This window comes from Gavia stellata, chromosome 3, assembly GCF_030936135.1.
Source record: "Gavia stellata isolate bGavSte3 chromosome 3, bGavSte3.hap2, whole genome shotgun sequence".
Classification (NCBI taxonomy): Eukaryota; Metazoa; Chordata; class Aves; order Gaviiformes; family Gaviidae; genus Gavia; species Gavia stellata.
In genome coordinates, this window is record NC_082596.1 from 14914539 (window position 1) to 14939003 (window position 24465).

The 24465-nt window shown below is 39.2% G+C and overlaps 1 protein-coding gene across 2 annotated transcripts in view; it reads right to left on the bottom strand.

Moving 5' to 3' along the window:
• Positions 1 to 24465, bottom strand: part of COL14A1 (collagen type XIV alpha 1 chain) — a 125650-nt gene that overhangs the window by 83724 nt on the left and 17461 nt on the right. For both annotated transcript variants that reach the window (XM_059815536.1, XM_059815534.1), the window contains exons 5-10: positions 8882 to 9037; positions 8113 to 8232; positions 5808 to 5972; positions 5249 to 5410; positions 3669 to 3820; positions 2553 to 2682 (exon numbers count right to left, since the gene is read on the bottom strand). In XM_059815536.1, the coding sequence (XP_059671519.1) occupies positions 2553 to 2682; positions 3669 to 3820; positions 5249 to 5410; positions 5808 to 5972; positions 8113 to 8232; positions 8882 to 9037 (885 nt within the window). The remainder of the gene's footprint in view (positions 1 to 2552; positions 2683 to 3668; positions 3821 to 5248; positions 5411 to 5807; positions 5973 to 8112; positions 8233 to 8881; positions 9038 to 24465) is intronic.

The following is a 24465-nucleotide window of genomic DNA, read 5'->3' on the forward strand; positions in this document are numbered from 1 at the left end:
TCAGAACCATGTCCAGTTGGGTTTTAAGTATCTCCAGAGATGCAGACTCCACAACATCTCTGGACAACCTACTCCTGTGTTTGAACACCATCACAATAAAATCGTGTCTTCTTCTGTTCAGTTTTAATTTCACGGGGTTTTAATTTGTGCCCATTGACTCTTGTCCTGTCAGTGGGCACCACTGAGAAGAGTCTGGCTCCCTCTTCTTCATTCCCTCCATCAGGTATTTTTACGCATCCATAAGACCACCCTAAGCCTTCTCTCCTCCAGACTGAACAGCCATAGCTGTCTCAGCCTCTCCTCTTATGAAAGATGCTCCAAGCCCTTAATCATCTTTGTGGCCTTTCACTGGACTCACTCCAGTAAGTCCACAACTCTCTTGTACTGGGGAGCCCAGCACTTGACCAAGCATCCAGGTGTGGCCTCATCAGTGCTGAGCAGAGGGCAAGAATCACCTCCCTCAACCTGCTGGCAATCCTTTTCTAATGCAATCCAGTAGGCTCTTGGCCTTCTTTTTGACAAGTATGCATCGCTGGTTCACAGTCAGCTTGTTGTTTACCAAGACCCCCAGGTCCTTCTCTGCAGAGCAGCCTTCCAGATGGTCTCCCCCCCTGATATGTACTGATGCACTGATGCATGGGGTTATTCCTCCCCTGGGGCAGGACTTTGCACTTCCCTTTGTTGAACTGCATGAGGTCATGCTGTTCATATCCATGCTGACTAATTCCAATCACCTCCTTGTCTTTCATGTGTTTGGAAAAGGGTTTCAAGGATTAGTTGCTCCATCACCTTCCTGAGGATTGAGGTGACAATAAACCAGCCTGTAGTTCCCCAGATCCTGCTTCACAAAGGATCGACATTTGCTTTCTTCCAGTATTCAGGAACTTCTCCCAGTCACTGTGACCTATCAAGGATAATTGAGACTGTCCTCACAATGACATAAGCCAGCTCCTTCAGTACTCACAGGTGCAGCCCATCCAGTTCCACAGACTTACATGTGTCCAGTTTGCTTAAGCGCTCCCTATACTGCTACTCCTCAAATGAGGGTAAGTCTTCCTTTCTCCAGACTTTTCCACTGATCTTAGCAGCCTCGGATTTCTGAAGGCTATTTTAACCAGTAAAGGCTGAGTCAAAGAAGGCGCTGAATACCTCAGTGTTTTCCACTTCGTTTGTCACCTGGTCCCCTGTCCCAATCAGGAGTGGGCCCATGTTTTCCTCAGTCTTCCTTTTACTGTTTATGCACTTGTAGAGTCCGTTCTTGTTGCTCTTCACATCCCTTGCCAGAATCAGCTACAGGTTGGCCTTGGCTTTCCTAAACTTACCGCTGCAAGATCAGACATCAGCTCTACACTTCTCCTGGGTCATCTGCCTGTTCTTCCATCTCTTATACACTTCCTTTTTATGTCTGAGTTCTGTTAGGAGTTCCTTGCTTATCCATGCTGTCCTCCTGTCACCTTTGCTTGATTTCCTATTTGTATGTATGGGCGTTTCTTGAGCTTATATGTTGTGATCTTTGGGTATCAAGCTGCTCTTCTGGATCCCTCTTCTCTCCAGGGCCATATCCCTTGGGATTTTTCCAAGCACATCTCTCAATAGACTGAAGACTGCTATCCTGAAACCCAGAGTCGTGGTCCTGCTTTTTGCACTCGTCCCTCCTCTTAGAATCCTGAATTCCACCATCTCATGGTCACTGTAGCCACGGCTACCTGTGACTTTAAAACCCCCAATCAGTTCTTCCTTGTTTTTAAGTATCAGCTACAGCACAGCACCTTCTTTTGCTGGGTCCTCAATCACTTGTGTCAGAAAGCTGTTGCCAAAGCACTGTAGAAATCTTCTAGATTGCTTGAGCCCTGCTGTGCTGTTCTTCCAGAAGATATCAGCTATTGAAACATCCCATATTGACTTCCTGGCTCCTAGTTTGAACTAAAAAGTTACTCTTTACTTCCATTCCTAATATCTGTCATATTTACTAAAACACTAACTGTATTTTGTATACAAATGCATAAAATTTATATGGTCAATAGCAGCACATTATCTCAGGTACTAGCATAGTTTTCATTATAGAACCCAAAACTGTAAATGTATTCATTCTAACAATATCCCAAGTCACCATTTTACAAACAGAAAATAACTGAATCATCGAGAAAGGAACTTACAGAAGTTACCTTGAAATCTTTGGCGCTGGTGGGAATCATGTGCAGGTATTTCTGGTCCCACTTAATCCTCCACTCATGAGACCATCTTCAGCCACAAACCTAATTTATAAAGGTTGGCTCCACACCCAAAGTGTAGGAATGTTCTAATTTAGGGTTCAATACAATCAACTTCAAAGTTCAGCCCTTTCTCAGCGTTTAAATATCCACAGAGCATTCGGACTTAGGAACTTAGCCCAGAATTAATTCAAATAGAAATTAATTTAAGGCAAATGCATTAAAAAGAAGCTAAATTGAAAAAGGCTCCCTTCTGCATTTCTTTTTCACAAAGACTAATGCTTCACAGTGTGATTAAATGCAGACAGTCAAATCCGTAACAACCATGATAAGGATACTTACGCGTAGTTTCAGTTCCACGGAGGCCCTCACTAGCAGCATTTGAGTATATGGCAAATACAGCTATCTGGTATTCAGTTAAAGACATCAGGTTTTTCAGAACTGCTGTTGATAAACTTCCATCTACCACAACCTGTTTAGAAGAAAATTCAACTAAATACATGTAAAGCAAACTAATTATATTACCATCAAATCAATCAATCCCTCTTTCAGGCAATCAATGTACTAAAGTTCAGTTCATAAATTAATTTGCTTTTGCTACCTTTATGTACAATAAGGTGTCTGAAAAAAGAACAGCAACCATATACATAATCAAAATGTTCAGCTGATAAAAGTAGCCATTTAGAACACAGGAATTGCTTAGATAAATAAAGCATATGCAATAGACTAAGTGTGTATATTGGGCACTTATTGATGCAATTACTGCATCATCATAAATATTCCTTTTTTATGACATATGTACACACACAGTACTTCAAATTGACAATAATACATATCCATGCTAAACAAGTTTCTAGTACAAAAAGAAATAAAATATATCCTTAGTTAAATCCTTTTGCTCTTCTGCCTTTCCCTTCAATTTTGTAAGTTGTCAGCTGAAGCCAAAAGCTTGTTCTACTGCATTTTTTCCCATCTCCAAAATGCCTAAGTCCTATTCAAATAATTACCTCTCTCCAAATTTTCAATGACCAGTTGTAGACAACCCAAAATATACACCCATACCATCTTCCTTTTATGAATTATTTTTTCTTAGAACTGAAAATCTAGTTTCCCACCAGCTCCTACCTCTTCTGTTCTTGTATACAGAATGGTGCAGGGGGAGTCTATAGAACTGGTTCAAGTAACTGTATGTGTAAGCAAAAATGCAAGCAGTTTACCCCACCCCCCAGAAGTGCTCATTGTTATAGCACATTTATTTTAAAGTACATGACAGAAAAGCAGCCTGGCTACTGCCTAACCTTCACCACCATACAATGTGCCCATATCTCCTTTCTGTAGTGGGCTTCAGAGCCCAGGCAGGGAATTTCAGGGTAATTTTAAATAAAGACCATGGATTTTCTGTCTGGTTAGTTCTTGCTGTTGTATTAAAAATTTCTGGGAAGCTTTTCCTCCTATTACCTCTTCCGGTTGTCCTCCTCGAGTGGGATAGTACACAACCCTGTATTTTTCCACTTTGCCGGGTGCATGGGTCCAGCTAACCCGGAATCCTCTAGCTGTTACCTCAGATGTGACCAAATCCGAAGGAGCCCCAAGTGAAGCAACTACTGTTCCTGGGTTAGAGACAACAGAGATTTTTTACTCCCTTCTGCAAAATAATTATTTGGTTTGTTGTATTTATAGAAGCTCCAAAGATCGCTTCTCATCAGAAAATCAAATAATTGGCTACTGCACATCTATTTAGGTCATTTTCAGTGGAAACAAAGAACTAATAATGAGTACTGTGCATGGAGTTTTCACTGGGACTAAGCCTCCCTGGTGTTTCATAAACCTTTCTATGAAAGAGACAAAAATACAAAACTAAGGCTTCCCTGTCCTTCCTCCTATCACTCTTTCTGGTGTTTTTTTTTTAAGGGTGCCTTCCTCATAGTCATTAAAAACATCCAAGCACATATACAGCTGTGATCTCCTGTGCTCCTCTGCGGGTTGGAAACTGATATGCTGCCTGTCAGCAGACTGAAGATATGTAGTGAATGGTCATCTTCTCTGGCAATCATTCCTTTCCACAAAGATGTCTCATCTCTATGGTTTTTCCATCCTCTCCCTCTCAATTTCCCAATTGACTGCTTACTTTCCCCACAAGACACAGCTAATATTCTGTATTTCTTCCAGTTTACAGGTGAATAAAAGAGGGAAAAAATGGAATGAAGCCTTACTAATACACGTTTTTTCATTGCACAGGTAGAAATCTGTGTGCAGACAGCCTTCCTTACTGATCTATATTACAAGCTTATTGAAAAATCAGTCAGCATTTCTGTAATATTACAGAATCACAAACCAAGCAATACAAACAAAATCCACTGAAGACTTTCAGAAAGAGTTTCCTCAGGTAGGACTGTTTCTCTGACAAACTGCAACATGTTTTCATAGCCATTTCTTTTGTTCAGAAAAGCAAAAAGATATTGTAGTCAGAGAAGGCTTTTTTATATAGGAACAATTTTCTTCACCACCATCTTTTCTTATGCTCTGAAATATATTTTTTGTGTATTAAATAAGAAAGAGAAAAAAAATTCCATCATCAGGAAGGGACAAAACAATCTTAATAGTTGAAAATTTTGAAAACTTATGAGACAATAAAACCAGTAAGTTAGGAGATGGAAATCACAGCACAAATGTAACAATTCCATGTGCAGCTGTTAAAGTAATTCATCCCCAAACCTGAATATTATAAAAATTTTTTCCTTACCCACCACTTGGAAATAGTTACAGCAGAATGAATGCATATTTTTTGTATTTTTGGTACTACCAAAACCCATAATATTTACCACTATCAAAGACAGAGAGCAAAAGATTAAAGATATCAAAGCAAGAATAAAACATACCTAGGAAGGTAACTTCCCTAACAACGTACTTCCTTGTAAGCAAAAGAATATACAGCATGAGTCAAGTGCCAGAAGCCAGATTAGCATTGCAGGTATTTGGAATAGGATTTGTAGCTCTAAGTTCACATTAAGTTACATTAGATCTTGTTTCTTATTCACCTTTGATTTCCTTTTCCTGTTCCTCTACTCGTGAGCACACTGTTCTGGTAAGACCTTCAACAATGGTATGCATGAAGTTGAAGTCAGCAACATTGTAGACGTGTGTGCTGTCAGGTTCAGAGGCAATCTCTTTGAGTTCATTTATATCTGCATTCTTTACACCTTTCATTGGCATGAAAAATAAAGAAAATATTTGCAACAAGAAAAAAAATCTTGTATTCACAAGGATTAATAAAAAAATACAATCCAATTCCTTCTATTTGTTTTTAATAACCAACTACAGATTGCTCTGTCATTAAGACGTTACTTCAAGATGTTAACTTCTGCCAGCGTAACTGGCATTTTTTCAGCTGTCTCCTGATAATGTAGCATCCATGTATACTTCTAAATTCCAGTTAAAGCAGCAATGAATTGGGGAGCATATTAAAGACGATTTAAATTAATGATGATACTTACTGGATACAGACAAAAAAGAACACTTCCTTAATATAGAGGGCAACAGATACAAATACACCAGAGTATAATGGGACACAATACATGCATACAGCAGAATACACACCAATAGCAAACAGCTCAATGCCAGCATCTCGTAGGTTTTTAGCAGGAGGGATAACATCATCTTGGGACTTCCCATCAGTGATCAGTATACCAATTTTAGACACTCCAGATCTTGCACCTGCTTCAGGCTTAAAGCTGTTTTCCAAAATGTAAGTTAAGGCAAGACCTAAAAAAAGGAAACATTTTGAAAGACTTTAAAAGGGGAAAATGTCCACTAATTTTGCTAGTATCACAATGTTTGTCTTTACACTCAATTTAAAAATGCTGAGAAACCTTTTAATGAAGAATAAGTATGAAAGAAGAATTTACTTACTGAAAGATTAAATTCCAGCAAGCAACCTAAACTACAGAGAAGGTGACATTCATCTTTAGCAGCCTTTTGATCAGTGTATTTTAAACGGGCTATGGAAACCAAAATTTATCTTCCTGTGAACACACCATCTTTTCTTTCTTACTCCACAAAGTTAGAATAGGAAGTCCCCTCTCCTTCTACCTACATTGGTTATATGAAAGAACATGACCTGGATAGCTTAGTAAATCCCCATACTACATACAATCTTACTTAAATTTGTTTGTTTGTTTTTTCTTTCCACTTTACAAGCTGGAAAAAAAGCTTAAATAAAGCTTAGGGAGAATCTGATTTTAAAACTGCTAATTATTTAAAGGGAAGCAAGAAGAAAAACTCCACAGGACAAACTTACACGTCACAATGAGATCCCATCTGAAAACTCTTTTAAGTCTCCCACAGCAAAGGTTCTTAACTCACCTTCTTCTAACATCCATATAAAATAATCATGATCATTTACTACTTGCTACCTCACAGTCATCTCATTCCTGGAATCATACTAGAGTCATTCTGTCCTTTGTCCCACTGCAATCACTCCTACCAAAATAAAGGCTGTTGCAGAAGAGAAGGAGAATCTTTCACATTCTTTGTCCCCTTCCTTCCCCGCCAAAACAAAAAAAATGGCAGGCAACTTACTTAAAGCCATGTCTGGGTCTTTGGGTATATCATTCTCCTGGCAAGACAGCTTTACTAACTGCTGCTTTGATGATACTGGAGTTGTATTCAGAGACTGTATTTTTCCCAGGTTGACAGGCATGCCCCATTTATCCATCACTAAGTGTCTTCTGGGCTTTCATTGCTCTAACTACTAAAAGGTCAATGGAAATCTAAAAGCCCCAGGTGATCATTTGAAAAGTTACTATTACCAGTTGTCAGATATTAAAACAACATTCTTTCCTTCCCCAGAATAAAGCTCTGTGCATGAATATTAGGAATGGATTTTGCATTTTCTTCCTAGCAGGTGAAAGATTTTACTTCCAGCACTGAGAGTTCATGTATACTTTGTTTTATGAGACCCTGTCCTGACCAGAAAGATTCCCAGTGAAGCCAATGAGACAAGCACTTCAGAAAAGACTTCACTGACGTTGGATAAAGCCATTAGCACGCTGCAAAAACCCTATCCTTTTCACCCTTCATAATAAACACTGACACTTCTTAGTTTGCTCAGCAGAATATCATAGAATAGAATCACAGACTGGTTTGAGTTGGAAGGGACCTTAAAGATCATCTAGTTCCAACCCCTCTGCCATCAGCAGGGACACCTTCCACTAGACCACGTTGCTCAAAGCCCCATCCAATCTGGCCTTGAACACTTCCAGGGATGGGGCATCCACAACTTCTCTGGGCAACCTGTTCCAGTGCCTCACCACCCTCATGGTACAGAATTGCTTCCTTATAGCTAATCTAAATCCACCCTCTTTCAGCTTAAAGCCATTACCCCTTGTCCTATCACTACATGCCCTTCTACAAAGTCCCTCTCCAGCTTTCCTGTAGGCTCCCTTCAGGTACTGGAAGGCTGCTATAAAGTCTCCCCGAAGCCTTCTCTTCTCCAGGCTGAACAACCCCAACTCTCGCAGCCTGTCTTCATGAGAGAGGTGCTCCAGCCCTCTGATCATCTTTGTGGCCTTCCTCTTGACTCGCTCCAACAGGTCCATGTCCTTTCTTATGTTAGGGGTCCCAGAGCTGGATGCAGTACTCCAGTGGGGTCTCACAAGAGCAGAGTAGAGGGGGAGAATCACCTCCCTCGACCTGCTGTTCACACTTCTTTTGATGCAGCCCAGCATACAGTTGGCTTTCTGGGCTGCAAGCGCGCACCACCGGCTCATGTGGAGCTCCTCATCAACCAACACCCCCAAGTCCTTCTCCTCAGGGCTGCTCTCCGGCCATTCTCCACCCAGCCTGTATTTGTGCTTGGGATATGTTCTTTAATAAAAGGCAAAAGCTAAAACATACACTGTACCTGTTAATGTATTCCCTCCCTTATATGGTAGATTACGAACCGCATCCAAAACAGCATCTTTTGTGCCATAGGCATTCAAATGCCATTCAATTCGGGGATCACCACTGTACTGTGCAAGACCTAAAGAACCAGAAATTAAGGCATTCCATTAGACAATAAAGCATTTTTTTCAAGTATCTGCATTTTAGGTACTTGGTTACCAACAGCTTACCACAGTAAGCTTACCATAAGTAGCTTTGCTATGATACTAGAAAAACTGCATTGCTTGATGGCAAAAAAAAAGTATAAAGTTGTTCTTGGTGGCAACTCAATGTATTTTCAAAGCCTTTCTTTTAAATGCTAAGGGAAGTAAATGAGAAGGAGCAATTTTTTCAGAGTTTAGTAAGATTCCAGGAAATTGTTTTTTGAAAAAGAACAATTTTATTTAATATGCTTTTGAACTGACTAAAATATAAGCAGCAGATCAGAAATAGAACATTTGAGCCAGTTTAAACCATGAGATAAGTCATCCATTGGCACATTCTTCGTCTGAAAATTAAACTGCAAGGGTTTGATCTAATGCTGACTGAAGTCAGTAAGACTGTTTCCACCGTTTTTTCTTTTCCACTGACATTGCATTAGAGTTTACTTAATCTGAGTATCACAGTACACTAGTTCCAGGTGAGGTTAAATCTTGCACAGATAAGTAGCATTAAGCTGTTAACTATCCTGAAATTGTGAAATTTTTACAATTGCTACAGAAATATTAAGAAGAAATATGGCACCTTACCTACTCTTGTCTTCTCAGAACCCACATTGAAAGCGGAAACCAGATTTTCCAGGAACAGTCGAACAAGTCTGAAATTGAATCTGCCAATACTCCAAGAACCGTCCACCAGTATCACAATATCTGCAATTGCTGGAGTTTTACAGGTAAACAGGCTTCCTGTAAATGATTAAAATGAAAACAATATTGTTAATTCAACAATAAAATTGTAACTCAATAGATTTATACCTTTCTCCTCCCACTAAGCTTAATACTTAAAGCTTTCTTTCATGGGTAAAGTGAGAAATAAGCAAAATCACTAAACGTATTTTTTCTAAATTCAGTAATAGAACAGTTTGGCCATTACGTACTTCAGTTATTTCATTAAGCTGTTCAAAATTACTGTTGGGAGACCCATGAAGAAGAAATGCTGCTTCTAAAAATACAATATTCCAGGAAGAAAAAATTAATCGTCGTATAACACAATCAAACCAGAAGTTAGATTTCATTCTCAAGGATATACGTAAGCAGTATACAGTTCATGACACTTAACATTAAGTGTAGACAATGCAGAGAGAGCTACCTAGAGATGCAGACACCCAAAACAGTTATCAAGACCCCTTTTATTGTCAATGTAGAAAAGCAGGTGTCTCTATGCATCTCAAAAACTCTGTAGAAAAACTTCTTTAGCTGCCATTGTAGACTTCTAAATCTTGAAGTGAATCTCACTCTGGGGGACTAGAGTAAAACTGAAGGTCAATTGAATACGCTGTATTAAACCTAAGCAGGAGGCACTCAATGTAGCAGAAGTAAAATGCAAAGACCTCAGATGATTGAAATTCACAGTCTCTGTGAGAACTAGCACCACATGAAGGTTCAGTCTTTAGTACACAAAAATAAAAGAGCACTAAAAAAGCAACTGAAATGACCTGATGAGAATTAGCAGAGATGCATGTTAATAGTCTCTAAGGTTCAGCTAACCAATGGGGAAATCAGAGGAAATGGGAGTAGAGATTAGACACAAATTGCAAGACAAGCCAACAAGAAGGTTTTTAGTGATACAGATTCTTAAGAAATTGAGAAGCCTAAACAAAAGTGCCACATTCAGTTTGAGAAAATGACAGGAAGGGAAGTAAGAGAAAGGAAAAGGTTTCCATAACCTCAGACAGAATTGCCACATCCCACGGAAGTGGCTGCATGACTGCAAAAGTAAGGTTGGTGAAACAGTGGATTCATATTGTAGGGAGGGAAAAAGAATGAGTGATGTTACACAGGTATACCAAACAAGAGCTTATGTTTGAAGTATAAAAATAGCAAACTCCCCGCCAGATTGACTATAGAATAGGCATGGAAGTAGGAAAGCCAAAGCAAAGCATTTTAGTAAAAAAGTATCATGCATCACAAACCATTTAGGGATGAAAATCATGTCCCTGAACACAGTAAAAAACCTGCAGATTAGTAAAGTAAGCTGCAGCCCAACTTTTATCATCAATTTTTTCAGCATCCAGTACGTAAATTAGTTGACAAAGGATACCAACACCTAAGGTGGTACTAACAGGAATCACCAAGTACATTGTTAGAAATAAACTGATCTTGAGCAGAGATGCTCAGCAAATAACAGAAGTAATTCAGTGAGAAATAATCAAAAAGGTGCTTGCATTAGCTCACAAGAAGCTCTCCTGTTACAGAGAGGGAATAACCACACAGTTAATAACTTAGAAGTTTAACACCACATTATTAATGACATTTTTTTCATTAAAGACAAAATGATAGTCTCACAGGCAAAAACAATCTGATGTGCAGAAGGACTTCAAACAGTTGGTAATAATCAAGAGTTAGATTCATACTATAGTGTAAATCCACTGAGCAAGAAACCCAATCCATAAAGTTACAGTTAATGTCTTAAACGTGTACTAAAAATATTTTTAGAAGAGCAGGGAACATTTCCTACGTGCAGCTAGAAGTGTAGAGTAAGTTCTAAACACATGACAAAAATTCCACTTACAAAGATGCCAAAACAAATATTTTATTTTAGTTTTTGCAGTACAAGACAACGCTATTTGAATTGGCAACACATTTTAATGTATAAACACTGGGGAACATTTAGTAAGCATCAGGAAAATGATGTTAAATTGGAAGATAAATCCAAAGGAGGTCCAAATCTTTATATCACTGAAGTCAACAGGAAAACTTTCCTTGATTTCAGCAGGACTGGAATCTGTTTTGTGAGTTAATAGGAACTTACTGGTCATGGCAAAATTAATGTTTTAAATGTCTTTGCCAAATAAACTTCCTGTTAATCAGCCTGCATTACTTGCAGTATTTGTCTTCCATTAACACACAGTTCAATTGTGCCATTCTCACACTGGCCATGATTAGCTTCTTAGAGCTTCAAATGAACTACTGGCAAAGTAAAACACTACACAACACCAGTAAGAGTGATAGAACTGGACCCCTGATTCACATCCAAGCAGCTGTACTGTAGCACAGATGCACCTTTTCAGTATGATCCCAGCAGTTAATCATATAGCCCAATGAGGATAACAGGATTTGCGTGGCTGTATTTTCCTTCTCTACTTCTAAACTCTTATGCTTACTATGAAACCCAGTTAGTACCCTAGGTCTTACTCATTTCGTATCAACAAGTTTTTCCTATAAGGTTTCTTTAATCCTGTAGTGATGGCTTTGTGAATAAAACCTTTTATTGGTTTTAGTAAATCCATTCAGTGCAGCAAAACCCGAAGAATAAAGAAAACAATAACGGCATTCCTTTCAATATTTTATTTCCACATCATCAGATCAGTGCAAATAGTACCATTCAATTATTTTTTTGTTAAAATAGCGTGTGTGGTTTGATCCAAGATTGTACTGCAATGTCACAGAATGTGAAAATTTGATTCGTTCTTCGTAGGTAGGAGATACTTGTTGAATCTTTTCTGCATAAAACATTTAGGTTTTGTTACTTCTGTACACCCACTATTTGCTTATGCTTTCTCCTTGTTGTACTTAATAGAATTGTAGAAAGTTCCCTAAAATGGAATAAACAACAGTGAGATATTAAACAGAATAACATGCTGTACAGAAATCTTTAAAACCTGATAGGAATACAAACACCATATCATCCTAGTTTATAGTTAGTCTAAAGGACACAGCGTGTAGCAAATAATTTACATACCCCACAGAGACTAGCTGTTTTCCATTACTGGTTCTAGCAAATGTCTTTTTCAATAATCTTTTCATACAACCATACATGGCCATGAATTCCTACAGGGTTTGAGGATAATTTTTAACATTTCAACTACCTAAATGTAACTTTAATAGGCAATTTTCTCGAAAACATTTCTTAAAGGAGCATATAATTCCATATAGAAAAGCTTCCAAAACTCAGTGGTTTAGCCCACTCCAAGTTTCAATACTGTGATCGCGTTGTGCATATTTCCCTTTTATTCAGTTATCAAGAAAACAGGAGTTTCCTCTGAATTACTCACATTTCCTCTGAATTACTCACCAGTTTCAAGAGCAGGACAGTATGGAGGAGACTAGTTACCTAATTTTGTATGTTTGCTATTGTTATATAGATAGCATTAGTCTACTTCAAGTGCTGCATTCCACAACAAACACTAACAGAGCCTGTGATTTTTAGGTTAAGCGAAAATGACAGAATTGCAAACATCCTAAAGTCAGAAAAAGAGCTTATGTATTTTACACCAGTAACTGTCTTCAGTGCATCCACCTACAATGGGTGGAGGAGTTTGATAGGTAGACAAAGTAAAAAAATTCATGGGACTTTCTATAACAAATTAACAATCTTCGTAGCATTATTTGGCAGAAGAAACTCACCACTCCACTAGGAAGCTAACTGAGGAGGAAGGGGTTTGGTCTGCTTATTTCTGTATGTCACAAATGAAGGCCTAGGCTCAAAATTTCACCTCCAGAGACACCAGCATACAATTAAAGGCTACCAGCAACGTAATAGGAGAAGATATTTGCACATAACCTGCTTCAATTTTGCCAACAATCATATCATCATCAAGAATTTCCGTTGTTTTGTTTCAGGGAAATCTTGCAAAGAATAATCAGCATAGAAGGAATTTTGCATCTACCAAATGAATTTTCCTGCCTTTGATCCCTCAAGCCCCCAGACATTAAAGGTGACTCATTTGCTTGCAATTCCAATGCATAAGTGCTATAGCACCATCAAGACCCATGTCAGAGTTTGGCTGAGAGTGAAGCCAATGATGGCAACACTGAAAAAAAGATCCAGCTAGAACTTTCTGGGATAGAGGGAGAGTTATTGGAGCCTGCAAAATGTGACCCTTGAGACGTCTTATTGAAGGGAACAGAGTGCAGGTGAGGACTGGGAGGGTTTCTGGCAGTATGGGGGACGTGCAGAACAAAGCAGGGTCTACAAGCTTCTGTAAACACTGTCCACCTCTCCCAGGCTGCATTTTCAACCTGTTGCTATTCTTTCACACATGACATTCAGTGAGCAAGTGAGCAATGCTAAAAAATAGAAGTTTGACCAAAAAACCTGCAAGCCTTACTTCGACACAAATACAAAACTATGATTTTTAGGCTAGAGTAGTGGCTGTTTGACTCTTGGCACTACTACTACTACTACTCTTTGAAAGTTCTTTGAAAGGCAAAGGGAGAAGCAGCAAATACAGGCACTGCCACATGGGAGGACTCAATGCCGTAGAAGAACCAGTTCAATTTACATGCAGTTATGATACATTTTGCAGAAACACATTTGATATTTTGCCCCTCCTTGGTATGAAACTCTGTTCTCATTTTCAAGAGCCAAAACACACACTTCTGCTAGAAGAAGTTAAGACTATAATTCTTTCTGAGTCTGCAATATGTCGTTTCCTTTCTTACTCCCTGTCACAGTGGAAAAGTCGAATAATATATGTGGAAGGAGAGGAAGAAAGTTCAAGTAGAGGTCAGTAATAATACAGTATGAGTGGAAGACTCATTCGTGGGGTAACAAAGCACAAAAGGCAAGAAGCTTGATGACAGAAGCAAGTGAAAAATACCTTGTGAATAAAGCATGAATGACAGAGAAAAGTCAGTCCTCCACAGTGATTGACAGCACCACAGCTGAGCAGAAGTGTCACTGAGGACAAGGGCAATATAAATCTACATCAGCAAAATGTCACTTCTTTTAAAAAAAGTTAAAAAAATACAAGGACGTGAGGCAGTGTCCAGCTCCAAAATTCAGCAACTCACTAGTCCACACTTCTGACATTGATATTATTGCACTGTGCTGGTGATATCATCATTGCACTTAGACCTCAGTTTAACACATGCCATATGTCAGGCTATGGACCAGACAAATGCATACAATATAACTGCTTTTCTTTGAACTAGATCCAACCATAGCTTGAATTTGAAGCACTCAAATGCTGGAACATCGTTAGGTTGAAAGAGCAGCCCAAAGAGGTTAGAAGTTTGTCCCTGCTCCTTAGAAAAAAATCAAAATAAAATAAAGCAGCCAGCCCTTTCCCATGCACCTTGTTCTGTTCCAGGAAACTAATACAGCCTAATTGGCAGGCCTACAAATTTGTTATTTGGGGGAGTTGGAATATTAAGATTTACTGAATCTGTTGTGTCTAACCATGTCGCATTTGACTGTGAATGCCATAGTTCAATAATTTTGCTTCTTTCAAAAAGTACACAGCAATAAATAAATGTCAGTATTTAAAGCATACCTTTTGAATTTAAAGCCACAAAACTAATAAAAGCAGTAGCTGATAAAAAACATTAATTGCCTACATATACTAGCGATAATTCTGAAGTATGTGAGAAGGAAGCATATAGTCATTTTCTATGTGCCTTTTCATACACACTCAGTGATAGTTGTACTTCTGCAGTAAGCAATAACTAGCTTAGAAAAACTTTTTGAAATTTCTTCCTACATCTACATTTTTTAGTTTACTTGAGAGACAGAATAAATATAAAGGGTAACTACGAATGAAAGTGCTGATGTTTTCTGGAGGACCATTGCTGATTGATAGCACTGAAGCACCTGATCTCTGCAGCAGCTTCCCAAAGAGCAATACTAAACTCTCTTGGTCTGTGTACCTAGATAGAAAAATATGTTTAAAAAAACCCCTGCATTTAAACTGAGTTCAAAACACTTATTTTAGTTTCTCTTTCAACAAGCAACGTGTCAACACAGAACAAAGCACACTGCTGAAATCTTTCCTGAAACTGAAGTTCAACATGGCAAGATACTGTGTCCATTTAGTCATAATGATTTACACTGAAGATGGTCTACAACTCTCCTGTAAAGTACATAAAACCTAAGAAACTCTTCTGCAGATTACAGTGATAATTCTCTCTTTGCTCTCAGTTCTGCATCTGAGTGCATGAATGTTTTAAATGAAACAGCTGTCTCAAAGTCTAAATGACTTTTCAAGGTGGAGAACTATAATTTTTTATTAATATGGTCATATTTATCCACCATTCCTATGTAATAAATACACCAGGATTTAAATGAGTTATTTTTCCCTTTGCTTTAGTGAAGTATGAAATCCCTGATACAGTTTTCTCTGGCTATCTAGAAGGCAGTTAATCAGGGGGCTGCAGATAAAATTGGCACTCCGAAATCCTCAACATTAATTAAGCTGTATGTTTAAACCCCCTTACCAATGATAAAGAGCTGGTCTGTGCCTGAGCTTGTAACTAAGTTACAGCTTTAACACAACAGGTAAAGTAACAGAAGAGAGCCTGCCTGAGAGAACAAGCTGCATTTCTATGAAAGTCATTAACACAGAACTAATTAAAACTAGCTGATGCAAACTACTACAACACTGTTACATTACAGCCCAGCATTATAGATCCAGGTACATATGATGCTGTGGCGAGCGTGTCCGGAAAAAAAAAAGACCGTGCAGTACAGTTACAGCGCAGAAGACTTTCAAATTCAAGTCCCTATTTTACCTTCAAGCATTTCTTGAAATGATACTATCACAATATAACCAATGGATATGCTTGTATAAATATAAATATGCGGTGATCTTCAGAAGCATCACTAATTTTTGATGTCATGTGCTAATCCACAAAAGCTCGGGATGAAATTCATGCCCTCTCGAATGTGACAATTAATCCATTGTCTAATTAGCAGAGATGTCTGAGTGAACACCCGATTCTGAAGAATCTCCAACTCCCAGAATCACAGGGTAGTGGAGGTGGGAAGGGTCCTCCTGAGACTGTCTAGTCAAACTGCCCTGCTTAAAGCAGGGGCAACTACAGCAGATTGCTTCAGGCCATGTTCAGTTAGATTAAAGAGTCTCCAAGGATGGAGACTCCACAAACTGAGTAACCTGTTCCAGTGTTGGATCATCCGCACATTAAAAAAAAGTGCTTTCTTTGATTAAATGGAATTGACAGTTATTTCCGTTTGTGTCCACTGCCTCTTGTCCTTTGACTGGACACCACTGAGAAGAGTCTGGCTCTGCCTTCTCTCCTTCTTCCAACGTGTATTTTATCATCTGCAAACTTGCTGAGGGTGTGCTTTTTCCCCAGTCTTCATGTGATTGTAGGTTCTCATTTCCCTCTCACATCATTCCTATTATAAAGGTCTTCTCAGCAGGCTGGCCACCCTGTTAGCAAAGATGATTTTGCCCCATTTAGTCAAATAGATCGCATCTCTTCCAACCAGCTACTGAGCCCCAAAGAGGGTCCCATCGTCACAGAAGCCTAAACCCTGTTGCTGACAGCAGCTGCAAATCTAGTTGTTGACCTATAGGATCTGTCCAGTTCTCCTCAGGCCCTTTCCACTCGTAAGTGGGACCAAGGAGAAGACCACCTGAACCCTCATATGCTTGACCATTGCCCCCAGAGCCATATAGTTGATAGCTTGTCACCCAATGCAAAGAGACCCTGACAACAGGATTACCATAATTAGTTTCTACATATTTAATTCCCGATCTCTTAAAATATGTGCTATTAAGCAAAACAGACAAATACTAAACCAAAAAATCTTCCTTGGAGGATTTGATTTTGTAGTTGGTTGGTTATGTCCCAATGAGCATTTAATAGAAGAATCCCAGAAGTCTGTGCCACTGAAGTCCTGATCAGTGCACTAAGCAGCAATAAACGCACCACAGATACCTTTTCCTAAGTCAGCATTTACGATAAACTTGGATTTTCTTTTCCTCTAGTTCACAGACTTTCAAATTTCTCTCATCCATTAATTATTCCCTACCATAAACAAATTACTAAATAGCCATGTTAGATATTTTTCACCTCAGGCAGATTACACCAATGTCTTCAAGCCAGCAACATTTCTTTCTGTCCGAGATTCTGGTCTCTTCCATTCACTTACTATTTTTTTAATCTTATAATTACCGTACCATCCAGCAACAATGCATATAGGCACATCAGTTATGCTATATCATATATGGTGGACAGTTAAGCTTTTAAACTACAGGAGGAGTAATAATAAATCTCAAAATAATATACTGAATATTTTCTTCCATTCAATGCCATTTATAGCTACTTTATAGTGTTTCAAAGGCTTTAAAACAAAATGATAAGTCTTATCTCCAAATCCAACTGCATTTTAAAAAAATAAAACTGAAAATCTAATGCAGAACCTTTTCCTAAAGACTTTAGTACAGGGATTTTCTTAACAATTTCACTCTACAGAGGAAGGAAATATTTTAATCTTTAATTTGCACACATATGAGAAAAATACTAAACTGATTTTACATAAAAGGTCTGCATAGGAAGTAATAAGACTCTAATGATTGCATTGCATATGACATTTTTTAAAACATCTTCCAGAAACAATGGCAAATTCTAAATCTATAAGAGCATATTTAAAATTTACACTGAGGAAAAGACAAATATTTTAATTAATCTAGACAAATTACTGGCTGCTACCCAAAGTATACAACAGTTATGGGAGCTGTCAAAACCAAAAGAGAGTTCTATCACAAGGTACAGACTATGCTTAGACATCTGCGTTTATTTTTAGTTTGGCTAGTAGCTACTTAGCTATTTACAATAGCCATAATCAAAATGAAACTGCTGGCCCTTAACTAAAACCATGTACTTCAATATGCACACATATAGTTAAACCACCCGGATGCCTGAAAAGCAGCATGAGGGCAACCATAAGAAAATTTATTAAAATAGTCCTATAGAGCTCAACAGAGGATCTTTTTCATCTTTTTTCCAAAGAAAAAATTTTCAATATTCACTAAATAATTTTTCAGTTGTTCTTCCTCAATTTTTTCCAATAAATAATAAGTGTTGCATAATCACATTCTATTAGATCAGTTTTAGGGTTTCGCTCCTGCCATCTGTTTCCTATTCCCAGATTAATAAAATACTAACAGTTGTGAGGCTGGTAAAGGAACTGTGATTCTGTTTGAGACAAATCATGAGCTTCTGAGTGTCTTATTCTTTTTTTAAGGTATAGCTAAACAGAACTGCCCCATCAAAGTCATGAAAGTATCTCAACCAACCTCTAACAGATACATCATTATTGCTTGCAACTGATGCTTTATTTCTACTTCTTAGACAAGAAAAAAAAAAAAAAAACACTAAACATTATGAAGCTCTTATGGCAGAAACACCTGCCGCAGTTTGACACCACCTCCCTGCCCCCTAGGTAGTGAGCTATATTTGGATGTTGACTTTCAAAGGTCTTGAGGTAAGGGAGAGAAGAGATGACATACAGGGTAGGGAGACGAGAGATGAGATAGGAGTGGTATTTCACAGGCCACAGCCAATTTAGTCTTTTTGTATCACAGAATCACTAATGTTGGAAAAGACCTGTAAGATCATCAAGTCCAACCATAAAAAAAAAAAAAACAAAAAAAAAAACAAACCACACCACCCACAAACCACACCACAACCCACACCAAAACAACCCACCCACACCACATAGCACCATGCCCATCAAGCCACATCCCACAATGCCACATCCACATGCTCCTTGAATACCTCCAGGGAGGGTGACTCCACTACCTCCCTGGGCAGCCTGTTCCAGTGTTTCACCACTCTCTCAGTAAAGAACTTTTTCCTTATATCCAGTCCGAATCTCCCCTGGCACAACTTGAGGCCATTTCCTCTTGTCCTGTCGCTAGTCACTTGGGAGAAGAGACCAACACCCACCTCTCTGCAACCCCCTTTCAGGTAGTTGTAGAGAGCGATAAGGTCTCCCCTCAGCCTCCTCTTCTCCAGACTGAACAACCCCAGTTCCCTCAGCCGCTCCTCACAAGACTAGTGCTCCAGACCCCTCACCAGCTTCGTCGCCCTTCTCTGGACACAGTCCAGCACCTCAATGTCCTTCTTGTAGTGAGGGGCCCAAAACTGTTCCTCTCTCTTCCCTGATGTCACTTCAATCAGGGATTCCTTCTGTCAGGATCAAAGTGCACTACTCAAAGTGAATCCTTTCCCAATTCCAGCCTTCGTAGCCATTTCTGGGTCTTCAGTTTCAATCTTGCTTTCTCTCAAAAACATATTTCTCTCTTATTCAGATGATTTCAACACACCTGCAAGTAAACTAATGGCTATTTAGTTTGGTCAGATGGCAGACATAAGTGTTGCAATCTCTAAATGTAGCTTGCTTGGTTTTCTCCAAAACAACTACCAAAATGATGGTAAAGGAAAAGCATTTAAGAATTCTGTCCATGTCAGTGCTGATGCTTCCTATCAGGTTTTCCAGTGGTGGGAGGCAGGAAACAGGAGTCTGCTGAAGGATCCTGGCCAGGTCCATAAAAGTATTCCCATTGCAAAAGGAAATCCAAGTTGCAAGTAGTAGTCAAAGGATACAAAAGCTTAGCTGTTTCCTCCAGAGAAATTCATCTGATGAACTCCTGGAATAAGCATTGATCATCCACAGCAAAATAAGCTAAACTTTCCAGACAGTAAAGGGGAGTTTACCCAAGAGTTTTCTTGCAACAGAGACCTCCTGTAAGTCCTCCAGTGACTAACAAGGAATTTCTAATGTACAAAGCTCTGCATGGTGGCTCACAGGTTTATAGACTAGCTTGGAAACTTAATGGATGCCTCTCATTAATTTGTACCTCCTGAGAAGCACAGAAATGAGCATGGCTTGCATGGGGTATCCTAAATTCATATGTCAAATAAAGCAATGGTATATTCTGACAAACCTACTTCATCTCCTGTTTCTAAACAGTTATTTGCATCGCCTGAAGTTGAGAGAGAAGATGGCCATGAGGAATCACATAGAAGAAGAACAGAAAGCCATCACTTGCATGGCACAAGTTAAAAGATAGTCACTGTCAAAAAAAACCCCATGCTCTGCCAACCTAGTATGGATGGGGGCCTGCTGATAGGATTGCTGGGCAGGTTCTAAGTGGAGTCAAGAGCAGAGATCTTTTAGTACCACAACAGGATGGTGACCTAACCAGCAGTGAAACCACTGACACACCAGACTAGCTGCAGGCATTTAAGTAAGAGTCCTGTTGGCAAAGATCATATGGTCAGGTGCTGCTTTCACTAGTGAAAACTGAGATAGGGCACATCATGGATCCTCTGCTTGGGCAGAACAAAGCCAAGTGAGTTCAAAGCCAAAGTGACAGTCTGAAACCAAAATAGGTCTATAAAACTATTCCTGGGCTAAGCAGCTTCAGAGGGGTCAGAAGAGTGTGGTGAGGGGAGCATAATTATAAATGCTTGCCAAAGCTTTGTGTTGATCCAAAATGTTCTCAGAATGCTGCAGCATGGTCCAAGCATTCCCCAGTCTTCTCAAGGGAGGCATGGGGATCTGAAGTGACCCCCCTAAGAAGCATAGATAATAGATTTATTTTTATGTTCATATTACCTTTAATTGATTAGCAAATGCTAGAACAAGCAGGTATACACCACACACACAAGAGCTATTCACAATCAGATCAAAGGACTTCAGAAGTCACTGCATGCCACATAGTGCTGAAAAGCAATTTTTGGTAAAGACCACTAAAATCCTTGTCAAGATGGTAAGCACAGAACTCATAGAATCACAGAATAGTTTGACTCAGAAGGGACCTTAAAGATCATCTAGTTCCAACCCCTCTGCCATCAGCAGGGACACCTTCCACTAGACCACGTTGCTCAAAGCCCCATCCAATCTGGCCTTGAACACTTCCAGGGATGGGGCATCCACAACTTCTCTGGGCAACCTGTTCCAGTGCCTCACCACCCTCATGGTGAAGAATTGCTTCCTTATAGCTAATCTAAATCCACCCTCTTTCAGCTTAAAGCCATTACCCCTTGTCCTATCACTACATGCCCTTCTACAAAGTCCCTCTCCAGCTTTCTTGTAGGCCCCCTTCAGGTACTGGAAGGCTGCTATAAGGTCTCCCCGAAGCCTTCTCTTCTCCAGGCTGAACAACCCCAACTCTCAGCCTGTCATCATAGGAGAGGTGCTCCAGCCCTCTGATCATCTTTGTGGCCCTCCTCTTGTCTCGCTCCAACAGGTCCATGTCCTTTCTTATGTTAGGGGTCCCAGAGCTGGATGCAGTACTCCAGTGGGGTCTCACAAGAGCAGAGTAGAGGGGGAGAATCACCTCCCTCGACCTGCTGTTCACACTTCTTTTGATGCAGCCCAGGATACAGTTGGCTTTCTGAGCTGCAAGCATGCACTGCCACGTCATACTTAAAAATAAACTGAAAAAAAAGCAGTCCTTAAGTAACGTAACAGCCTACACAGAGCATGTGTCCCCTGCTGTGAGGCAGTTAAATGACAGCAAACGTGCATCCTATTTCATACATGACAAGGTAATGCATCCACATACCCCCTTCAGACACATGCAAAGATGAAATATTCAAGTCTCAGTATGATGTATATACATCTTTTAGGGAAATGTAGACAGTAGCGTACCATTTAGACAAACGCAATCAATAGTTCTAAACTTCACTATACTTTTTGATGCAGACTTTAATTTACTCATGTCCAAAAATGAACCCTATCATACTGAAGCACTCCACAATGTTTAAAGAACTTGCCGTATATCCAAAGTAGGAAATGCATTTGTGCCTATTCTGCAGCATCTAAGAAACTAATGCTAAAGACTGATGGCCAGGGTTATGTCTACACTTTGTAATGGAGTATAAGGTAGAAATCTTGTTCTGAGCAGGCTAGTGCATTCATGAGCGAGAGTGCTGTACTGGACAATATAGCTGCACTGTTACTAGATTTGTAGTGAACTGGCTTGCATCTAGTTCAAGCAACCCTTTGATATTATACTGCACTGGAACAAAAAAAAAAGGTAAGCAGAAACTTTAATTAAAAAAACCCACTGATAAGCAAATACTAATCATGGAATTATCAAAAGTCACAAGATACCTTCCTGGTGACCTTGTGCTTTATCTATTATGCAGCCTTAGGCCAAGCAGATCACTGTTTGCCTCTCATATAAGTACAGCAAAGACCCAGAAGCTAAACATTTTTAAATTATAGGGGTCTCATTTTGCTGGTATTTTCCAAGATCAGCAACATGTTTTTATAACCAGTACTCACATTTTTATAACTCGTGATTACTTCATAATATGGTCTGTTCATGGTTCAGACTGGTGGGGGTTACTGCTTAGGGCGTAATGAGACATACAGGAAAGCATATCTGTGGATTGTACAAGATTCAGTATGATATGTTTAGGGGAGGAACCAAAGGCAACAAAAGGGAGGGATCAAGGTAGTTTGGGGAGGAACAAGCATGGGAAAATAGAAAGATAAAGGGATAAACAGGGCCAGTTCCATCTATACAGGTGGATGGTTAGTACTTGTTTGGCCAAGCCCTGTGCTTGATCACCCCAGACCTATTGGGACTACATGCTCGGTCTTGCTGCTGGTAGGATCTGGGGGCATGGAGTTGGAGCAACCCTGCATGCTTCTACTGGGCTACAGGATTCAGTGATCCCTAGCACAAGACAAAAAAGAAATCATATCGGCAGTGGAAGAGCCAAGTACTTTCCAATAAACTTTGCTTTTACCCTCAGATTGCAGAAGCAGAATAATGTGCAAGGGCTAAGATGATAAGGACTGTTTAGGAAGAACAGAATGGCACTGGGGAAAAACGCCCACACAAGATAGTTACGATCTCTTTCTTCTGCTTGCTAATAATACAAGAGCTAAAGTACCCTCCAGAAAGTTCAGGGAAACACTGTTAGCAAGGCCAATTATAGGTTGCGTAAAGACATAGTTAATGAGTTCCACAGCTTAGGACTTCAGTAAGTAATAAAAATAATAGAAAAATGTCATGACTAAAACCAACATTTGCAGCTACATTAGCCAGGATGAAGTGAGTAAAACTATGAAACAAGGCCAATGGAGCAGAATTTCAGAAGGTATTCATTCCCATGGCTTAGTCAAATACCTCACAGCACTCATTTCACACTGTCTAGTAATACTTACTGAAGCATCCAACATTAACTAAACAGACAAGTTAATAAAATAGATAACTAGTCTCCACTGCTGAATAGTATCTTAATATACCTCTCTACGATTTTTTCCTACTCTGCTTAAATAGTGCCGTTCAACAGATACGGAGTGAATGTCAAAGCTTATTTGCATCAAAGGTGATAGCAGTATTGGAAGAAGAAAGCAAATCAGTGTATTTTTCAAGTTTATTGCACCTCTCATTTCTATCACTATGCGAAGACTGATGTGACCTCACTGCAAGAGTTATTATAATAGAAACCTCAGATATGTATACCATGTCATTTTGAGGAATGATATGCCTTTTGCATTATCTGATAGTGTACATAGCACTGGAAGAAAAAATATGAAAAAAATCATTCAGAAACACTTACTTTGAAAGATTGTAGAAATAATGTAAATAATATCACTAATAATGGAAAACACATTGGGAAGACAAAAAAAAAATCAAAAACTATCTTACTGCAAAACAGAATAACTTTGGATATGTTTACACAGTTTTTGCAGGCAGCTGAGAACTCCACCTATTTTCTAGGCATAGACCAGAAAGCTGAAAGTTATGTTCACAAGAAAAACTACAAAAGATCCAGCACCAAAGAGACACTGTTTCTGCATGATTCAGAGCGCTGGCAGAGCACACTCACCTGAAAGAAACTGCAGGCATGCTTATTCCTATTAATACTTAGCAGGTAAGTATCATATGACGGATGGCTTAAGGTCTCTTTCCAAGAGACTTTCTGATACCGAACCCTGAAAGTGCTAAAAACTTGAAATTTAGTACAATACAACCAAAATCTCTTCTCTGTGCAGCACTGAGTAGTGAAGAAAACAAAGAGGGGAATGGGACCAGCATGTGTCGGAGGGAACTGACTGAGTGAGCACTCTCCGTGATATTTATAACTTATATGTATATATATCTGCATGCATAATATGACTAATAATATTAAATTCACTGAAGGTCACTAGTAGAGGTCACTAATAATATTAAATTCTTTCAAAGGAAACATTTGTTTACCCTTACAGGTCATTTTTACCTCTTCCTCAAAGACATTTATATTTAAATTAATATACAAATGCAGGAATAACGATCAAGAGAAGGGCGACAAAGCTGGTGAGGGGTCTGGAACACAAGTCTTATGAGGAGCGGCTGAGGGAGCTGGGGTTGTTTAGCCTGGAGAAGAGGAGGCTGAGGGGAGACCTTATCGCTCTC